At 39.0% G+C, this 18,292-nt stretch overlaps 1 protein-coding gene across 1 annotated transcript; it reads right to left on the bottom strand.

The window, feature by feature from the left end:
* Positions 1-967: 967 nt before the first annotated feature.
* Positions 968-17,310, bottom strand: crispld2 (cysteine-rich secretory protein LCCL domain containing 2). The gene is made up of 15 exons (XM_032560559.1): positions 16,762-17,310; positions 13,370-13,691; positions 12,317-12,435; positions 10,145-10,277; positions 8,196-8,311; positions 7,854-7,954; positions 6,897-7,079; positions 6,739-6,799; positions 6,576-6,642; positions 6,357-6,487; positions 6,038-6,081; positions 5,845-5,917; positions 5,518-5,593; positions 4,912-5,042; positions 968-2,584 (listed from the first exon to the last, which is right to left on the bottom strand). The coding sequence occupies exons 2-15, from the start codon at positions 13,637-13,639 to the stop codon at positions 2,533-2,535; spliced, it is 1,557 nt and encodes a 518-aa protein (XP_032416450.1). The 5' UTR covers positions 13,640-13,691; positions 16,762-17,310; the 3' UTR covers positions 968-2,532.
* Positions 17,311-18,292: the final 982 nt, after the last annotated feature.

Raw genomic sequence — 18,292 nt, 5'->3', positions numbered from 1 at the left:
GCCTCGACTAAAACACTCTGTAATGAAAAGCACATTTTCAGACAGAAGGAACCTAAGACTGGAAAAATCTTCAATTTTTTTCAGCAAAGCTGTTTGGGGATTTACATGGGAATACAAATCTGTATTTTCTTTGACAATGGGAGTAAAACAGTCATTCCACAGCTGTTTATCAGCAACATGTCATGGATCCTGTCCAACCAGGGCTTAACTGAACCTGAACATCTGCCTCTGTCAAAAGCCCTGGAGTAAGAGGGGTTACTAGAGTCTAAGTCGACTCTTTCTCAATGAGCTGTAAATGAAGCAACAGCATGTATGGCTCATATACTGTACTCTATAGTTCACTGATGAATAGAAACTGTACATTGGCATATGAAATTGAAAATAAAGATGATTCTTACTGCCTCCACTGTGTTTAAACAGACGCTGACTGAAACATCTCCTGGCAGATTTTGTACTGTATGTGGTTTCTGAAAAGTGATCGCTATAGCTTGTTGATCCCGTCCTCTTGGATCTGTGTGTGCCCACAAGAAGCAGAGCCATGACACGAATGTGGTCAGTGATACCGCTCCAAACACAACAATCAGATCCTGGGTGGCCTTCATCTCAATTTCATTCAGATTTCATGTTAAACAGAAATTTCTCGAAATACTCCGGACAAAGTACATTTAATACACTTATGAATGAAACGCGCCACTCTTTGGCTGATGAAAGCTTGTGTTCTAGAGCACCATGCAAGTGAAAACTACACATACTGTATATGGCAACTGTTTCAGCTCAAAAGCTTTATTTTTATAAAGGTTTTCAGTCACAACGTGAGAAAAAATATCGGAAACATTGATTCCCATTTAGTCCTGGAAACCTGGAGGAAATAAATCAATAATAATAATAAATAATCAATAAATCAATTTCAGTTTTAAAAATGTATCTTAAAACATCTTTAATAAAAACATAAAAACACACTGATCCATTTGCATTTGTAAAACATACTTTATTTTCATATTGTGCAAAAAAATTATAGGACATACACCACCACATCTGTTAAAAAACAGCACAGAAAACAAACAAATATACATGTTTTAATCATCGTTTTAGAGAATGAAATTTAAAAACAAAGATCATATTATTTACAGTTGCCGTATTTTACAAAACTTTCATTAAAACAAAATCTCCCTCCCAAAAAAACTGCTGAGCAAAGCAATAGGACTGAGGTAGAATAAAGAGATAGAAAGACATAGCATACATGGCTGCAGTTTTTCCAGATTATCACTTTGACTATAAATACAAATGCTTTTCATCTTTAGTAATAATAAAAAACAGGAGGCACAACAAAGCTTAAAAGTGCTTTAACATGTCTACTGTGCTTTAGGACCGTAACTGAAAGCAAAAGGCCTACAAAACCAAATTTATTTGCTTTATCAGTAATTTGAACAAAGAAGCATGTTCTTTTCTAGAATAAAACAAATCAGCATAGTAGGTACGGTATCTTCTCTAATTGTGCTGCATAGCGCTAGTTGTTCCAAAACGCACAAACTGCAGTTCAATGTCGCAAACTGTTACACATACTCACACCATTAAAATACAAACATCTCTGTACCTGAACCATGCAACACATTCAATTGTCATAAGTGGGGGCAGGGACAATGAAACAATTTCATATATACAACAGGGCCAACAGGGCATCAAGAAATAACCAGAGAAATAAGCAAGCACTAAACAAGACAGAGATATTGGAGCTCATCTTATAAAAAATGTATCTGGTATTTGATACATTCCCACTACTTTATTCTTCAGAAGCTCTCCTTCCCTGTGACCAGTTCCCACACACAGTCTCAACTTTTAAATGTAATTTACACTTGGACGTGACTCGACAGCAAGAGTTTTAAGATTGTGGTTTGAGACCCTATCCTGGATAACGGGGTACAGCTTGGGCCTTAAAAATTTTAATAAAATATTTAATCTAACTTGAAAAAAACATAAATAGAAAATCTTGTGGGTCAAAAATCTCTGTCTCTGTTATTTGTAGGTCAGAAACTAAAATGTTTGGCAGCTTGTGGTCTAAATGTTCAACAGTAGAAAATTATAACCCAGTTAGCCACTAAAAAAATAACTAATAAAGCATAAACAAATTAATATATTGTAATAACTGTCAAAAACAAAACAAAAAATCATCATGTATTCTGGACAGGATTAAATACAGTGTGATCAGTATACATTCTTGTGTATGAAAACCAACATATATATTTAACATGAACATTATTGTAAACATAATTATTTCTGTGTACCTACAATATTTCAGCACCAGCTGTTCAATTCATAATAAAATCTTCTGTATTCACAGATTATGTAAAAATAAGGACCATCAAAATACAATATGCCCAGATGATAAAGAAGAATTTCTACTGGAGATTACAGTGATAAATGGTGGGACAAAGGAAATGTATATATTTTCGGACTCCACTGCACAAGGGTCATGGTATCCAACCTGTGGGCACTTGCTGAGCAAACTCTGTTGGTCCTCAGACTTCAAAACAGTCACACCTTCACGGCAAAGAGTCTAAAGGAACCTCCGTCTGTGTTGCTTTGGCTGAAAATAGACAAAAAATGTGTTATCTTTACTATTAGAGATGCAAACATTATTTAGCTAGAAAAGTATTCATGCCTTTATACCCACAAATTTGTATTTCACAGAGATTAGATGAGATACATTTTCTTTACCAATAAAAATCTGTGGTATGTGTTTGTCTTCAGTCTACATGCTTCCTTACTTTGTAGAAACATCTTTTGTCTGCAAGTGGAGTAGTTTCTCAAGATTTCTTTTTTAACAACTTTGCATAGTTAGAGACTGGAAATTTTGCCAAACTCTTTTACAAAATTACCCCAAGTTCAGTCAAATTAGATGGAGAGAAGCCGTGAATATTAATTTTCAGTCTCACCGCAGATTGATAAATCAGCTACAGGTGTTGAGTTTGGGTCTTTTTAATACATGAGACTGACTTGATCTCAACCTTTCCACTGAAGCTCTGACTGTATGGTATGTGGTTCTGATGAATGTTGTTGCCTCAATGAGTTGAAGCCATTATTAATGCATATATTGTATTTTAATCTAACTTCAGGTATGATTACAACAATCAGAGGTGAAGTGGATTTTTCCCTCATGGTTCAAATTATCTCAACAGTGAAATCCATCAAAGAATAAATCAAGAGTTGATATTTCGGGTTGAAACCACCATGAAACCTGCTGTTTAAAGAATAACTCACTGCCACAGTATTTCTAAATATGAGGGGGGGTTTTTTTGTTCCCACATGTGCTCAACTCATTGATATTAATTAGTTCATTAGCAGAAAGACCTTGAAGCTGTGCCATGATCAATAACCACGACAAGCTAGAACTACTGGAGTCCTGTAACAAATAATTGTTCGTGTAGGGAAGCTGGCAGATTGGCTGACAGCATCTCCATTCTGAAGTAATTGGATAGGCTGTAATTACATTCACAGCAGCACAGAGCAATCTAAACTGCCCACGCTGCCATGATGTTGGCGCATGGCATTAACTCCTCCTCAGGCACTTACTGACCTCCTGTCCCAATGCCCCGAGTGCGGCCTTCACAGCTCTGCATCGGGTTTCAAACAGTCAGACTTGGATTGTTATTACCAATTCAGCACTTTGCTCAGTCGGTTTAAATCTATGGGTAAAGTAAGCAAAGAGGCAGTGTGTGGCCTACCCACACACCAAACCACACCATCACTCTTGCAATCCCCATATGCCAGCAGCACTGACCACGAGGACTTTCTTACCTGACTTAGTCCACTGGAACTAACCAAAGACATGAAAGTGATTTGTGAAGCATAGCGTGCAAGCAGAGAACCCACTACATGGGCTATTACAGCAGACATCAATCACCCAACTTCCTCTGACATAGTCTGCTTTGTCTTGTCAAATGTACTTGTCGGTTTCAATAACCAAACGGAAAACCTAAGCGAATGAAATTTAATTTCATATCAGCAAATCTTGCTTAACATTGAACTAGACCCTAAAATTGTTTATTCATCTACCAATACAATTTCAAAGTGTTCAATCTCATTTATGAGGAAAAATACTAACATGTCCAAAGTGGGGCGATACCTTTGCTTGAAAATTAACAATTCTGTAGATATCATGCAAAATATTGTCACCGTCCTAAAGCACAGGTCACTTCTTTCAGCAAAAAGAAGTGATTTCTTTTTTCCAAAATCATTTTTGGAAAAAAATCTCTAGGAAAGTGGCTATATTTATTTTTTAGAAGGAGTTGCATAGTGAAGCATTTGCAGTTTTGCTTTGCAGCAAAGAAGTCCTGGGTTCAAAACCCAGTCAGGACCGGTCCAGTGTTTAGTTTGGATGTTCTCTCTGGGTATGTCGGCTTCCTGCCACAGTTCAAAGACATTCATGTTAGAAAAACTGACATTCCTGATCACTCATTAGTGTGAGTGTGTGATTGAATTATTGTGTTGCTCTGTGACGGACTGGTAACCTTTCATCCTGTGGAGACTGGAACAAACCAGACTGTAACCCTTCAAGAACTGAGCAAGTATGAAAAATGGATTGACAGACGAACATTTTCTATCAGAAGTAGAAGAGGGATTCAGAAGTAGGGATTTGGGATTTTAATGAGAACACGGGAGTTATTTTTAATAAATTAACTTTAGTTTAAAAATTCTCTGAATGTTTTCACAGCCAAGGAGGGCTCATCAGTTCTCAGTTCGTATGTTTTAGCTGTTGTGTTTTTTAAAATTCAAACTGTCTGATGTAAATTGCAACTATTCAAACATGATGCAACATTTTTTAACCTTTGTATCTTTTATAAATGAATAATGAGCCTCAATGGGGAAATATAACTACAGTTAGTCTAGTAAACACCAAAACAGAGAGGTCACCTTTCAGACTGGATGCCATTTTTTAGGACGCCAGCGTAACTCTTTCTTCTTTCCAGTGGCAGAACATCAACAAAACCTCCGTCTCCTTTGATTACCCCTGAATGGATGGCCGATTTGCAAATGCTAGAGCTCTGTGAAGAACAGAAAGAAAATGAAAAACCTTTACACTCTTAAAAAAAAAGATGCTCATACACACACAAGGAGTGTGCAGAACTCTGGCATTAGCGTAACAAGTAATAAGTTCTTATCAGGAGAGTATAATCATTCAATTCCAATCTAAACACAGATCACACTCTACACTCATGCAATGATTCTAACCAGAGGTTTTATATTCCAAGTTTAACCAACATTTAGCCTCCTTACCACTGCAGAAACATATCTGAGTGTCCTGCTTTGCAAAACATACGCTTTGCAAAACATACTTTAACCCTTTGTTGAAAGGAAGCTTTAGTTTTGACCTGGAACTCTTACTAAGTTTCAGAAGGACCCCAAATGTAAAAACAGCCCACAGTAAAAAGAAAAAACACACACAAAAAAAACTAGCAGAGTTCTGGAGATCTTTCAGCTGGACTTATGACCACTTTGTAAATATTTATTAATACTCACATCTGCATAGATGTTGTTTCCAACTACAGGCGACCAATAGGATGGCTGAGTCTTACAGCTGGCTGGACAGATGATTCTGAGAATCCCAGAAGTACATAAAAGTTATGGATTATGTTGCATTTCAGAGAAATAAGTGGCCACATAAGGATTTACGATCACATTCCACATTCAGTAACGTAAAGAAAACTTCTCATCAGTCTTATAACTTAGTTTTATAATTTGTAAATATCTGCAACAAAATAGGTTTTCAAAGTATCTGTTAGGGAGTGTTAGACATTTTTTTTAAATTTATTCAGTAAAACAGCTAAAGCCAGCGAATGGAGGCACCTGGGACAGTGTGAGAACGGTTGTCTATATGGGCAGATTTCCCTCACTGTGGTGTAGCAATCGGCATTATATTCTGTCAACCAGAGAGAAAAGATTAACAATTATAATACAGTATATTCTATAATATGCACCATGCTTGATCAATTGTTCTGATTCTACACAATTCTTTCCTAAAAAATATTGATTTACTCACCTTCCACTTTGGCCACCGTGAAAGAGTTGCCAGGTTTATATTTGCTGCATAACAAAAAGAGAGATGCATTAAAACACTTTCAATTGATGAAGTACAAAAACAATGAAAAAAAAAATTTAATTAGCAAGACAATTCTGTTCAATAAATTGTTTTCCTAGTAGTTATTTGAGTGCTTCTCTCAAGTTCATCAATGGTTAATGTCGATTCGGTGCATCTTATTTTGTTTCTTTCAATTACATATGTCCCAGAGCTGTATTTATAGTTTTACTCACAGCCCAATTTTAATTTAAAAAAGAAATTGGAGAGCAGGTGTGTCTACCTGAGAGACTCGACTCCATTTTTTGTGGATCTGACAAAGAAAGGCAACTTGTCTGTCCTTGTTATGTCAACCGGCCCTCCATTGTTGTCGATGACCCCAGAATGGATAGCAGCTCGGCAAATACTTGATTGCTGTAACAGTGAGAAGCGAACTTTAAGAATGCCTTAATGTTAGAAATTGTTTAGAAATGCAAGACGTTTCCAGTTTTGAGAGACTCACCACATCATAAGAAACGGTCCCCCAAACTTTCCCTTTTGTATTTAGACAATTTGCTGGACAATTGTGTCTGCAGAAGAAGAACACAGGCTCACATCAGAGAGGAAGTGTGCGATAAGCAAATAAATAAGTAATTATCGACTAAAAATCCTCACAATATCCTGACCTGTTGCAGGTTGCTCCTTTACACTTATCCCGCAGTTTAGTCTCACACTTAATGTTGTGAGCTGCAATAATGACACAACGCATTGAAATTAAGTACCAAAAACAAAATGGTTATTGGTTATTAATATACATTATTATGTTAATAATTCCCATGTCTACCAAGATATGGATTGTTGGGAGACTTTGGGGAGGATGTCCTTGGGGTGGCGGTTTTGGGAGAGGAGGGTTTGGTTGCAGGTTTTCTGGGAGGTCTGGGGGTCGGTTTGGAGGTGGTCCGAGGCGACAGTGGTACCTGAGGCTTTTCCACCTCGTTCATGTCCTCCGTCTCCGAGCGCTGAGAGTCTGGTAGTGTTCAAATATGTTGACGTTAGGTTGAGGAAATATGCTGGTAATTAAATTTAAGAGTTTTCCTAGTTTGGGTTTTAATTGCTTAATGTTTTTCTTACTGCTCTGTTTATCGGTACCTATATGTCAAATATCTATCTGTATCTATCAAATACAATTTAGTACAGAGTTGTGAAGTGGAAGGAAAATGATACATGGTTTTAGAAGCTATTTTATGAACAAAGATCTTCAAATTTATGCACAAATAGGTTTTTACTTCAAGTCAGTGCCTTTTAGAACAACAGGAAATATTGGACATTACAAATGGAAAACATTTTGGGCTTGTCTCTAACAGATGTAATCATCTGGAGCCCAACATCAGTCAAATTAGACTGATGTTGGTATAGCACCTATAGACATTTATTTTGAAGTCTTACAAAAAATTTCACTTAAATTTAGGTCTAGGATGGTCAAGTGTTCAACTCTTGCCCTTCTCAAATCCTACAGCGACATCTTTGGTGTGGACTTTGAGTTTACTTGGCAGAACACCAACAAAGTTTGTAATTGAAACGTAATCAATTACAAATTTATTGATGGAACTTTACTTAATGTCGTGTTTTGATTGTTGATTCTATGTTGCATTGTGTTTCTGTGTTTGATAAGATGTAAAGCACTTTGAAATGCCTTGCTGCTGAAATGTGCTATACAAATAAAATTTGACTGATTGATTGAAAGTAGCTCATGAGACCATTTTTAAAAGTCGTTTTCCAAAATTGTAGAGAAATGTCTCACCTTTGTAGCACAGATTATTTCTACATCCTCCTCCAAAACTTGGAGGACACTGAGAACAAGGGCGACCATGTTGATATGGGGCCTCTCCGATCCAGTTTCCCCTGCACAGAACCAGATAATTAATTATCAAAGTATGGTGGCTTTGTCATTACTCCAGGAAACTCCCAGAACCCCAACAAAGACAATTACTCTAGTAATTTTACTCCTAAATTTAGATACTTTTTAATCCACACCAATGTCAAAACATAACATGTTTAACATTTGCTAACCGTGTACAGGGCAATGCAAACAAGTCTAGAGGTTGTTGACGAACAGCGGACCATGGAGGAATACTGATCTTACTTTGGGGAATAGTTGCAAACAAGGTAAACAGCGTTCTCCCATATTTCTCCCCACACGTTCATCCTTGGACACACATGAACAGCACAGCCCACTCGGTTCGTGGTTGCCCAGACCAGCTGAAATGAGGGAAAATAAATACACGGCCAAAGTTAGCACTGGCATTCTCTGAATGAAAAGACTATATTTCTACACTGACATTTCTCACACTCATTAATTCAAGAGGAAACACTTAAATTGACTGTTTTAATTAACGGGGCCACAGGGACCTGCTAGGACCTCTGATTCTGCCTTAGTCTGGTGTGATGTTTTCATTAGGCTGTGAAAAAGGAAACAAATGTATATTTTTAATATCTCAAATACGGTTTTAAAATGGACTGCTGAAGTTTCAATTTCAAAAGATATATGAAAAGAGCAGCTGTAGAGGTGTTACGGATAAATCATGTCCCATTGGAGGGAAATGAAAAGCTGCATATTCTAAAACTTCTCCCAACACCTCCCTCTCAAACACGTGCTCCCCCTCCTCAGGAATGTTGGTCTTTTTTTTTTCTTCTTGTATGCTTAGGGGCCGCTGGAAGCAGTGAGTTAGCACAGACTGACATGTGTCTCTAAAGCAGCACAATGCAATCGAAAGGTAGCACTGGAGTGCGACAGCCTGGACGGCAGATACGTCAACCAACAGCAGACAGACAGTCAGGTGATGGCTCAGCTCCTCCTGCTTCTGTCAGCAGCATCTTCAAAGGAGCCCAGGTCAGGCAGTGCAGGATGTCTGCTGGGTTTGGAAATGACTGCCAGATGAAAGTGATCAAGTTTCAGGGTGAAAGCAAAGAAGAGAGACTGAGACTGTTTCCGTAAAGTCAACCCAACTAGCTTTGAGGCTGACTGTAGGTCAGCTCTTCTGTCTATGGATCCTAATTCAGTTTTTAATTTGCTCATCTAGACATTTTTTTTTCTTTAGGGTCTCACATTTTGTTCAGTTTTAATCAGGAAATGCTGGTCCAGATAAGCATGCAGTTATACTTAGCTACTAAGAGATTTCCTATCAAATTGTTATGTTCACAGGACAACACTGACAATATGAGTCTTCGCTCACGGCACCACTGTGACAGGGCGTGGCATTATTTAGTTTCTGCCCCAAACAAGTTGTTATTGCTTATTTTTATTGCTTATACTCGTTAGGGAGCAGGTTCACCCTCTTTGAGGTGCCATCTGTCCCACTGCGCCTTGCTGATGGTGCTAAAGTTGAGAATTGCTGCAAAGTTTTAAGACTTTTGATAATATGCAGTTTAAAACCAAAAACGCCTGGAGAACCTAAATAGATGTACTGAAAGGTTTTTTAAACACAGTCAGTGTTTCATGGAAAACATTATTCTAGACTGAAACAAGAGTGAATACCGCAATATATAGACTGGTACATTCAGGACTAAGTAATTCTATATAGACAAAGATTATTTAAAATACCATTCAATTTTTTAAACCTGTGGAGTTTGTTTTCCAAAAAAAAAAAGTTAAAAAAAGAGCATAGCTAAAAGTAGTTAAAAGTAGTTGGCATATTAAGGGTTAAGGTTAAGAAGGAAGGGCCACCAGGGATAATATTCATACTGGAACCGTCTAAAGTTCAGTCAAAAATCTTCATCCACAGGATCCACAGAGCATTTAAAATAATTTCAAACAACTGCTGTTATAAAGGGTTAAACACGTCAGTAGTGCTCTAGGTCCTATTAATTTTGTTCTTTTTTCTAGAATAACCACAACTGAAGAAACTACTGACGAATAGATCCATCCCAGTTTTAGTGTTGTTTTCCTGTAAATCACCAGGAAGGTCACAGACTGTTAGTAATTAGTACATCACACCCTCAGCCGGGAAGCCAGCTCATTCCAGCCCATCAAGGTAATAAGTTATTTGTTAAAGAGACAAATTACTCATCTAAAGTGGTCTGCCATTCTCCTACCTGGGTGTAGTGGGTGCACATTGGCCCTGAGCAGCGGTCAGGGCACCACGGGTTGCACTCTTGAGGGTAAGGGTAAGTGTAGTCCTTTACTTCGTCGTACCACGCCTGGACATGGAAGGCAGGTGAGCGGTATCTGTAGGGCCAATGCACACACACACACACACATTCAGAAAAACAGTAGGCTTAGTCACAGCCGGTTCAGTTTCCTGTGGCAAAAGGGAAATATCTGAGAGAGCTGCCAGGTGCTTTGGCTCAGACTCGAGAAACACTGCATAAATCTCTCCTCCCTACCTCCCGTTACTCCTCAAAAGATGAGTCCGAATTTGACCTGGCGCAAAAAACTGCAGACTGGAAATTGAATCAAGTTGGGGGGAAAAAAATCAATGAGAAGTAAACTTAAACATGGCACCATCGCCTAACTAATCAATTAACTTTTTATAAACAACTCTTGAAAAGTGCTGATGGAGGCGAGGAGGAGAGAAAAAATGACTCTACATCAGGGTTTGTTGGCAATGAAAGAAAAAAAAAGGGGGAAATGGACTAGAGAGATTCAGAGCAGATTCCTGGAAGGGCACCTGCTGTGATATCCATGTGTTGTTACACAGAGGCCAACTGTGTCAGGCCATTCAAAGGCACACTTCCTTGCCATTGCTTTGGTCTTCCACAGATCTTGGATGGATTTCAGGTCTGAACTCAGCCTGGGCCAGTCATAAATGTTGTTATTGTTCACTGTCCAATATTTCAAGACCACTTTAGCGATATGTTTCAGATCACTACCATGCTAGAGAGCCCAAAGGTAACCAAGAGAGGATTTTTGCAGATGTTTAACTCGGTTGGGCATATTAATTTGGTCCTTACACAGGTCCACATGAAAAATGCCAGTTCCTGATATCAGCAAGGTAGATAACTCAGAGAGATCCAGGACTGGTGTCCATGGCCACCGCTTCCCCCTGATGTGCAAAGTGGCTTAATATTTCCTTTTGCTCACCTGGAGGATATTTAAAGTGTTCTGTAGTTAAACATGTTAAAATGGGGATGAAATATTTTTGGTTTACCAACTAAAAGGACTGCATTATTATCTTTGCATATGCCCATAGACCTTGGATATTGTATTGTTTGTCATTTTCCTCTTCACCATTCTGAATGTTTGCAGTTTTTAGGAGGTTCTGGCCAAATTTTAAACCTGAATCAAATCAGTTAGTGACGAGAACTAAAGAAAACCTTCCAGCCCCGATACCTGCTCACCATCACAAAATGGTAGCAGTCATAACGCCAGTGGAAACTTGTAGAAACGCTGATGTATTTACTGATTGTTTTGGTTACTTTGCAGGAAAAATAAAGGCTTTGCCTGTGATTACTGAGAAAATTCATGGATAATTTTTTAAAAATGACATTTTAATTTTCACTTTTTCCACCATCAGGTCATAAAAGTTTTTATTTTTAAATCTGTACCGTCCTTACCAAGGTTACGTTTACTAAAATATGTCTGGACAAAGACTCAAGAATTGTTGGCCAGCCAAACTACATTTCCATCACTGACCCAGTTAAATGTTCTTTTGACTAATCACTTGAACCAAAATGAACTAAGATACAGATTAAATCAGAAATAATATGAAACGTGATGCCATGCTTAAACAGCAATGACGACTGTTCACACAACTTTCTTTGTCTTAGTAAGAAATTCAACATCAGGGAATTACCCAATAATCAATAACATACTAAATCAGCTGTTATTTCTTAATATTAAAACCTTCTGAGACATTGTAAAAGCAACTTCTATACAACATAAACTCCACAAAGACCATTTTATCCTTAAACAATCCATAAATCTTGATTTGCTTTGGATCTCTTATTTACAATGTTATCATAACTGCAAGTTTCTGAGTAAAATTACTCATATATCATTTAGTATTATTATTATTAGATATAGCTGCAGTCAGAGGACTAAATGTATGCATTGTGACCAAGAAGACCACATTAATTCAGGCAGTTTAATGTTTTATATAAACTTTTACCAGGATGGAATGATTATACAACAAATAGAAAACCAAAAAGAGTTTAGTCAACTAAATCAGAATTAGGTGACATGACTTGCATAGCCTGCAGTTTTCAAAATGATCAATAACCCAAAATTAATACGACATTCATCCAGATGACAGGTTTGAATCTCACCTCCCCCAGTGTACTGCCAGGTTTTGTCCAATCGACATGAGGAGGTCTTGAGGTCCATGGTCCCACTGACACTCCTCAGCCCAGTGAGTGGCTGACCTCTCCAGCTCATCGTCCCAAACCTGCATGCATGAGACACAATGCAATTCGTTTCACAGATGGACAGATTTTCCATAATAATATGTTCTGATTTTGCAAGCTATTAGCTTAAATCTGTTCAAGACCTTTACCAATGCACTTCCTTGAGAGATGACTGAACTGAATACAGTTTAAATGTCAACCTGTAAAGATGTTTGACTTCAGCCCCAGTAGATTCACAGCAATCACAGCTGAATTAGTCAAAGGGAGGAGAGAAAAATAGACAACACCTGACTTCAACAGCAAAAAGCAGCGAGGGCTCCCAGCTGCCTGGGCCCTCAAAGGACATCCCCTCAGTAAATTTCCAGGCTTTTGGTGGTCACTACAGCATGCATACACTGACACCACTATAACCCCCAAACACCCCTTTACCAATGCAAACACACACTACTTGTTCCCTGGAATACGAGAGAGCAGAGTGGGTCTACAGACACTTGCCTCCACACCATAACCACAGTCCCAAGACACACAGGCTGCTGCTGCTTCTCCCAACCTCAAACTCCACCGACTTCTGAGTAATCCTCTGTATGTCGCAACAATAATCCCTCTCCTGCTTTACCCAGAAATGTTCCACCAGTCCCTAAATTTCACCATCGGCCTCTTCCTCTCTCCCTCGCCCTCCAGTGTTCTTCACAGCCGAGCTGTTTTCAGGTAGAATGGAGTCAGCATTAAAGCGCTCCCTGTAAAAGACTGGCACAGCAGGCTGGCAGCGGGTCAACCTTTATGACTCCATGTTTCCAGCAGAGAGAAAAGATTGTTTTTACACCAACTCCACCTTTCTGGACAATTTAAAGCCTTTTAAACCCCTAATTACAAGCCCTGTTATGGTGTTTGTTTCTGCTGATGCTTCAATTTCCAGGAGATTAAACTTTTGATCTTTTTTTTCTGTTTAATTGGCGTTTATGTGTCAGATCTCACCATGTACTCCATGTTTGAGGCGGTGGGATAAACGCTGCCCCTCAGCTTGTTGTGCAGCTGAAGGATCTCCTCCCGGTCTGACCAGAGGATGGCTCGTCTTGTCCTGTTGCCAGCTGTGGAGCTAACGCCGCTATGGTCCACTTCTTGCTCGTAGCGGCTCAGCAGGTGCCGCAGTTCCTTGGAATCCGGCAGGAAGAGCGAAGACGAGTCAGTGACGCATCGCATCAGGAGGGAGAGGAAGAGGAGGCAAGGCGAAGCAGAATGGGTCATTCTGATATGCAAACTGTCTGGGGTAATAAACCTCCTCAGGAGCCCAAATAACCTGGAGAGTTGACAGATAAGTGGTACGTGTTACAACATTTGTTCAGACATGTCATAAACTCTGCTACCAAGAAACTGTGAAAACTAAATCTTTTCTAACATCACCTTCTCTCTCATGGAGAGAAGGTGATGTTCTCATCACCTTCTCATGGAAGGTGGACGAAGCCAGTGTTTACTCTTTCTCTATAGTTTCCTCAGTGGTGCTTAGCTAAAGTGAAAAAGAGTGCATTTAGGAAATAATGGACTTTTTGTATTCCCTCCTGTTCTCCTACCAGGCAGAAAAAACCTTTTTATTTTTCCACTTAGTTATTTAAACACATAGAATCTATTTCGAGCATTTATCTTTGGTCTTATTATGGCTTGCAGCTAATAAAAACATACAATTCAGTTTCACACAAGATTGTGATAGTTCAGAAAACTAATACAAATTATTTTTAATACAGAAATGCTAGCCTACTGAAAAGAACGGCCACATACTGTAAGCACTAAACACTTGAGCGATGTTCTTTTTGCATAGATTGCTGCATCAATGTGGCATTTAGGTGATCAGGTTGTGGCTCTGATATCTGATATGGACGCTCAGATTCATTTAATGATAACAGGCTTTGGGAATTTAGTCAAGAAGATCAGAGACTCCAGACATACATTTCAGACAAGCCATAGATTCTTTGTGGGATTTAGGTCAGAGGGTTGATAGCAAATCAAGCGCAATGATAATATGACCATCATTAAAGCAGATATTTGTGCTTTTCCTAAGTGCTGCTGGTAAATGTAACCAGTATCTCTGTTATAAGAGAGAATGTGAAGCTCTAATATTTGCTGACAAACATCCATAATGCATTTGGACTTGATAAAATACAGTGAACATCTCCAGCAGGTGCAATAGCCTCCCAAGTCATCTCTGATTGGGAACTTTACTCTCTACACCTCAAGCAACCCTCTTGATTCTGTGCCTCTCCATTCTTCCTCCAGAGTTGATTTTCAAATGAAATGTAAAATTAACTGCAATCTGAAAGCTGATTTAGTGAGTTAGTGAGCAACCGTCCCGTCTGATGGAATTTGCTTTACGATCATCTGAAGGCTGCAGATATCTCTGGAGATCATCCACCAATGTCTTTACCAAATTTTTTTCTTCCACTCAATTTTCTATCAATATTCTTTGCCAGCTTATTTGATAATGAGCAACTGTGGCTTGGCCTCTTCCTATGCAACACTCAAATTTTGTGGACAAACAAAATCTGAGATTTTGAACACATGTGAGCCACAATTATTAAAATGACCTGACCAAAACTCTTAGAACATATCACTTTGTGTGAAATGAATCAATATACAATATGAGGCTCATATATTGGAGTCAATTCAATTGAAAAATGCTTTATTTATCCTAAAGGGTAACTAAATGTTGCCATAAATCATATGAGTATCTCTAAAGAGTCATTGTGGATGGACTTGTTGTGGGAAGGATTTCCAGTAACAGCCAGTCTTGCAGCAAATCTAAAGAGGCTTCTGACTGAAGACTGTTGCTGTATGACTGTCATGACAATCTAACAGCTCAATATCCAAGCAGCAGAGACAATATTCCTCAGTAACATGTTGACGCCAATTGGATGACACCCATCAATTGTTGTCGAGCACTGCTAATCCACCTCATTTGCTTTTGCTGTTGCTCTTCAAATCTCTGTCTGGCTGCATGGTTAGAACCCCTGACAGAGTCAACTAGTAAAATAAATTTTATATGATATTGTAATCTTAATAAAGCGCCTGCATTAAGTTTAGTCCATCTAGAGAAGATCAGAGTGAAAAGTTTTGTTTGATGAACTGATGATGCTTTAAATATAGCTTGATTCTTTCATCAAAATGGACGCATGCTCTGTTTTAAACATGGTAGTTCCATGCATGAATGACTGTCTGTATTAATGTGCAAACTGTAGTGAGATATACCATGATCAGATGTAATATTCGATGTTTACAAACAGCTTATCTCTGAGTTTGAAAACCTTCAACAGTTGCACTTAATGCAGAGTAATATGACTTTCTGTTGTTAATAAAGTAAAAAAAAAATGGTGATGACAGGACGGATTTGTGGCATCAGCGTGTACGGAGAAGTACTCTGATTCTGGGGAGAACAACCTGAGATTAGGTTCACAAGTTTTAACCTGAGTGAACCGTGTTTGGGCAGAACACTTGCGTGGAGCTGATTCTGCATATGAAATTCTCCCGCCAGGCTGCAGCCACACAGGAGGACGTCCAAAGACTAAAAGCAAACATCACAAAGTTTCGCAGAGAGGGGAGGCAGTCAGGCAGTGACCAGAGAACAAAAATAAATAAATAAACTAAGTTCCAGCTTGCACTGGTTGCTCTTATCCTTGAATCCCTTCACCCTTTTCCCTCTGGCTGAAAAGGCAGCTTGAGGTCTGGCGCCGGCTCTGTGTCAACATGCCGTGCCAGCTCGGGGCACTGAGACCGAGCCAACGGGCAGCCCAGGCACCACACCCTTCTCCTCAGCCTGTGCCATGTCTTCTTCCCACTGAAGCCCTACCAGCTTCTCTGTCTGGGCCCTTCTCATGGCTTTCATGAATTTTATACCACAGTGACAGACAGAGCAGAGGACTCAGAAGAGAAATGTGCACATCTCTGTTATGGGAACCACTTCTGGGCTGATCCAAGGAGGAAGTCTGCCTTAAGAACAGCTGATCCATTTATTTATTTTTGCATTTTCACTCATTTAATATAATTTTTAAACATGTAAATCAGTTCTATTTGATGTTTTTCCTTAAAACAAAAGTTTATTCATCTTTTTGAAAAATTACTTCTTTTACAGGTTAAAACCAGCAGCAACTCCATGGCCTTTTTCAACATCCTACAGGAACATATAATTGAATTTCTCCATACAATTTCCACCTGGTGGCAGCAGAAAGTGACTATCAGTGTCTAACAGCTTCATTTGCATACACGCCAAAAATATAAAAGTTGGCGTTTCCAAACTTAAGCACATCTCTCATTCAACAGCATTACAGTCACGACGTCAAACGTGACCATACATTAAAAGCATAATGTGGTTAATGTCTCACCTCTGTCTCTCTGCAGCTGCTGGAAGATATAGGTCAGTCTGCGCTGGAGAGCTGGATTGTTTCCTTATTACAGGAGCGGGCTGCTGTTGCTATTTGGCGATTTTCCTGAGGCTCGTAGGAAACTGTGTTACCTCTGTGAAACTAAGCGCCTTATATAGCTAGAGACGGAGACCCCTGATGAGCAGAGAGAGAAAAAAAATGACCGTGTCTCCTCTGCGCACTCCCCAGCCCCCCCCCTTGTTCTTGGCACACAGCGGGTTTCGCATTCGCTGATGACGGGCGAGAAAAAGAAAAGAATCAGAAGCTGTGCGTAAGCATGCTATCTAACAAATAAGCAGCGGGCATTTATATTCGCCATAGCTGGAAGACGAGTTGTTGCAAAATTACACTTCTTAAGAACCTCGCTTAAAAACACAAGCGAATAGACCTCTTAAGATGTGATGGGGAATGTAACTGTCCGCTGCTGATTTGTTAGATATCATGCTTACTCACAGCTTCTGATTCTTTACTTTTTCTCGCCAGACACCAGCGAATGCAAAACCCGCTGTGTGCCAAAGAACAAGGGGGAGGCTGGGGAGTGCGCAGAGGAGACAGCCACGTTTTTCTCCGTCTCTAGCTATATAAGGCGCTCAATTTCACAGACACACACACACACACATATATATATATATGAATCTATATATTAATATATGTTATTAATTTCAGTTCAATTTTAAGTCAAACCTATGGATTTACTACAGTCAGACTTGCGTACAGTATTTCAATAATCTATTGCTGTCCAGCTTTAGCTTACAGATGATCATAACATTGAGTTTATAAGAAAATTTGATTACAGTTGAAAATTAAAAGGATTTTTAATACAGAAATATTGACCTATTGAAAAGTATGAGCACATACTGTGCAGCGTATGTACGGCATGGCGGCAGTCAGCATGTGGTTGTGTTAAAGTACTCCAGGTTGCTTCAGTTCTTCTGCTTTGTTGGCTCTGGTCTCCCATCATCCTCTTGACAATACGCAATAGATCCTCTGAGGGATCCATGTCAAATAAAGCAGTGATGCCATTACCATTAAACACAAGAGATGCAGTGGCTGTAGCCCATGTCCGGGATACATTTTTGTGTGGTAAAGCACCTACTTGAATCCATGTCCTGAACTTATCAATGGATTTTCTCCATATGCCTGCTGCTTACGCACCTTTTTTTTTTTTTGCTATATTTTTTCCTACCACTCCTGTGTATAATTTGCTGCACAAGAGAATCAAATGGCCAAAGAATAATAAACTTCTATAGTTTGGTTTTTACGTAAAAAACTAAAAACAGGGAGTAAATTGTTATGTTGCTTTTGAATTATTTTCAGGCGCTTTCATAAATGTTTGTAATATTGGGGGGAAATCCTATCTGCAACTGATTTAATTGACTGTATTACACTAGTGTTAAGCTCATTGGAAGGATACATGAAGGAAAAGCAATCTTAGCAAGAAAATAAAAAAGATCTTTACGTGGATCAAAGATACAGAGAAGGAGAGTTGGGC

The sequence above is a fragment of the Xiphophorus hellerii genome, chromosome 4, assembly GCF_003331165.1.
Source record: "Xiphophorus hellerii strain 12219 chromosome 4, Xiphophorus_hellerii-4.1, whole genome shotgun sequence".
In the NCBI taxonomy this organism is placed as follows: domain Eukaryota; kingdom Metazoa; phylum Chordata; class Actinopteri; order Cyprinodontiformes; family Poeciliidae; genus Xiphophorus; species Xiphophorus hellerii.
This window is presented reverse-complemented; position numbering and strand designations above follow the sequence as displayed.

Bases quoted from the DNA above. Each gene is read 5' to 3' on its own strand.
- crispld2 (XM_032560559.1), bottom strand. From the start codon at position 13,639: ATGACCCATTCTGCTTCGCCTTGCCTCCTCTTCCTCTCCCTCCTGATG. The intron at 7,080-7,853 runs GTGAGACATTTC...GAACACTACCAG, and splicing joins AAATAATCTGTGCTACAAAG to ACTCTCAGCGCTCGGAGACG. The intron at 5,594-5,844 runs GTGCCTCCATTC...TGGGATTCTCAG, and splicing joins CCGTTCTCACACTGTCCCAG to AATCATCTGTCCAGCCAGCT.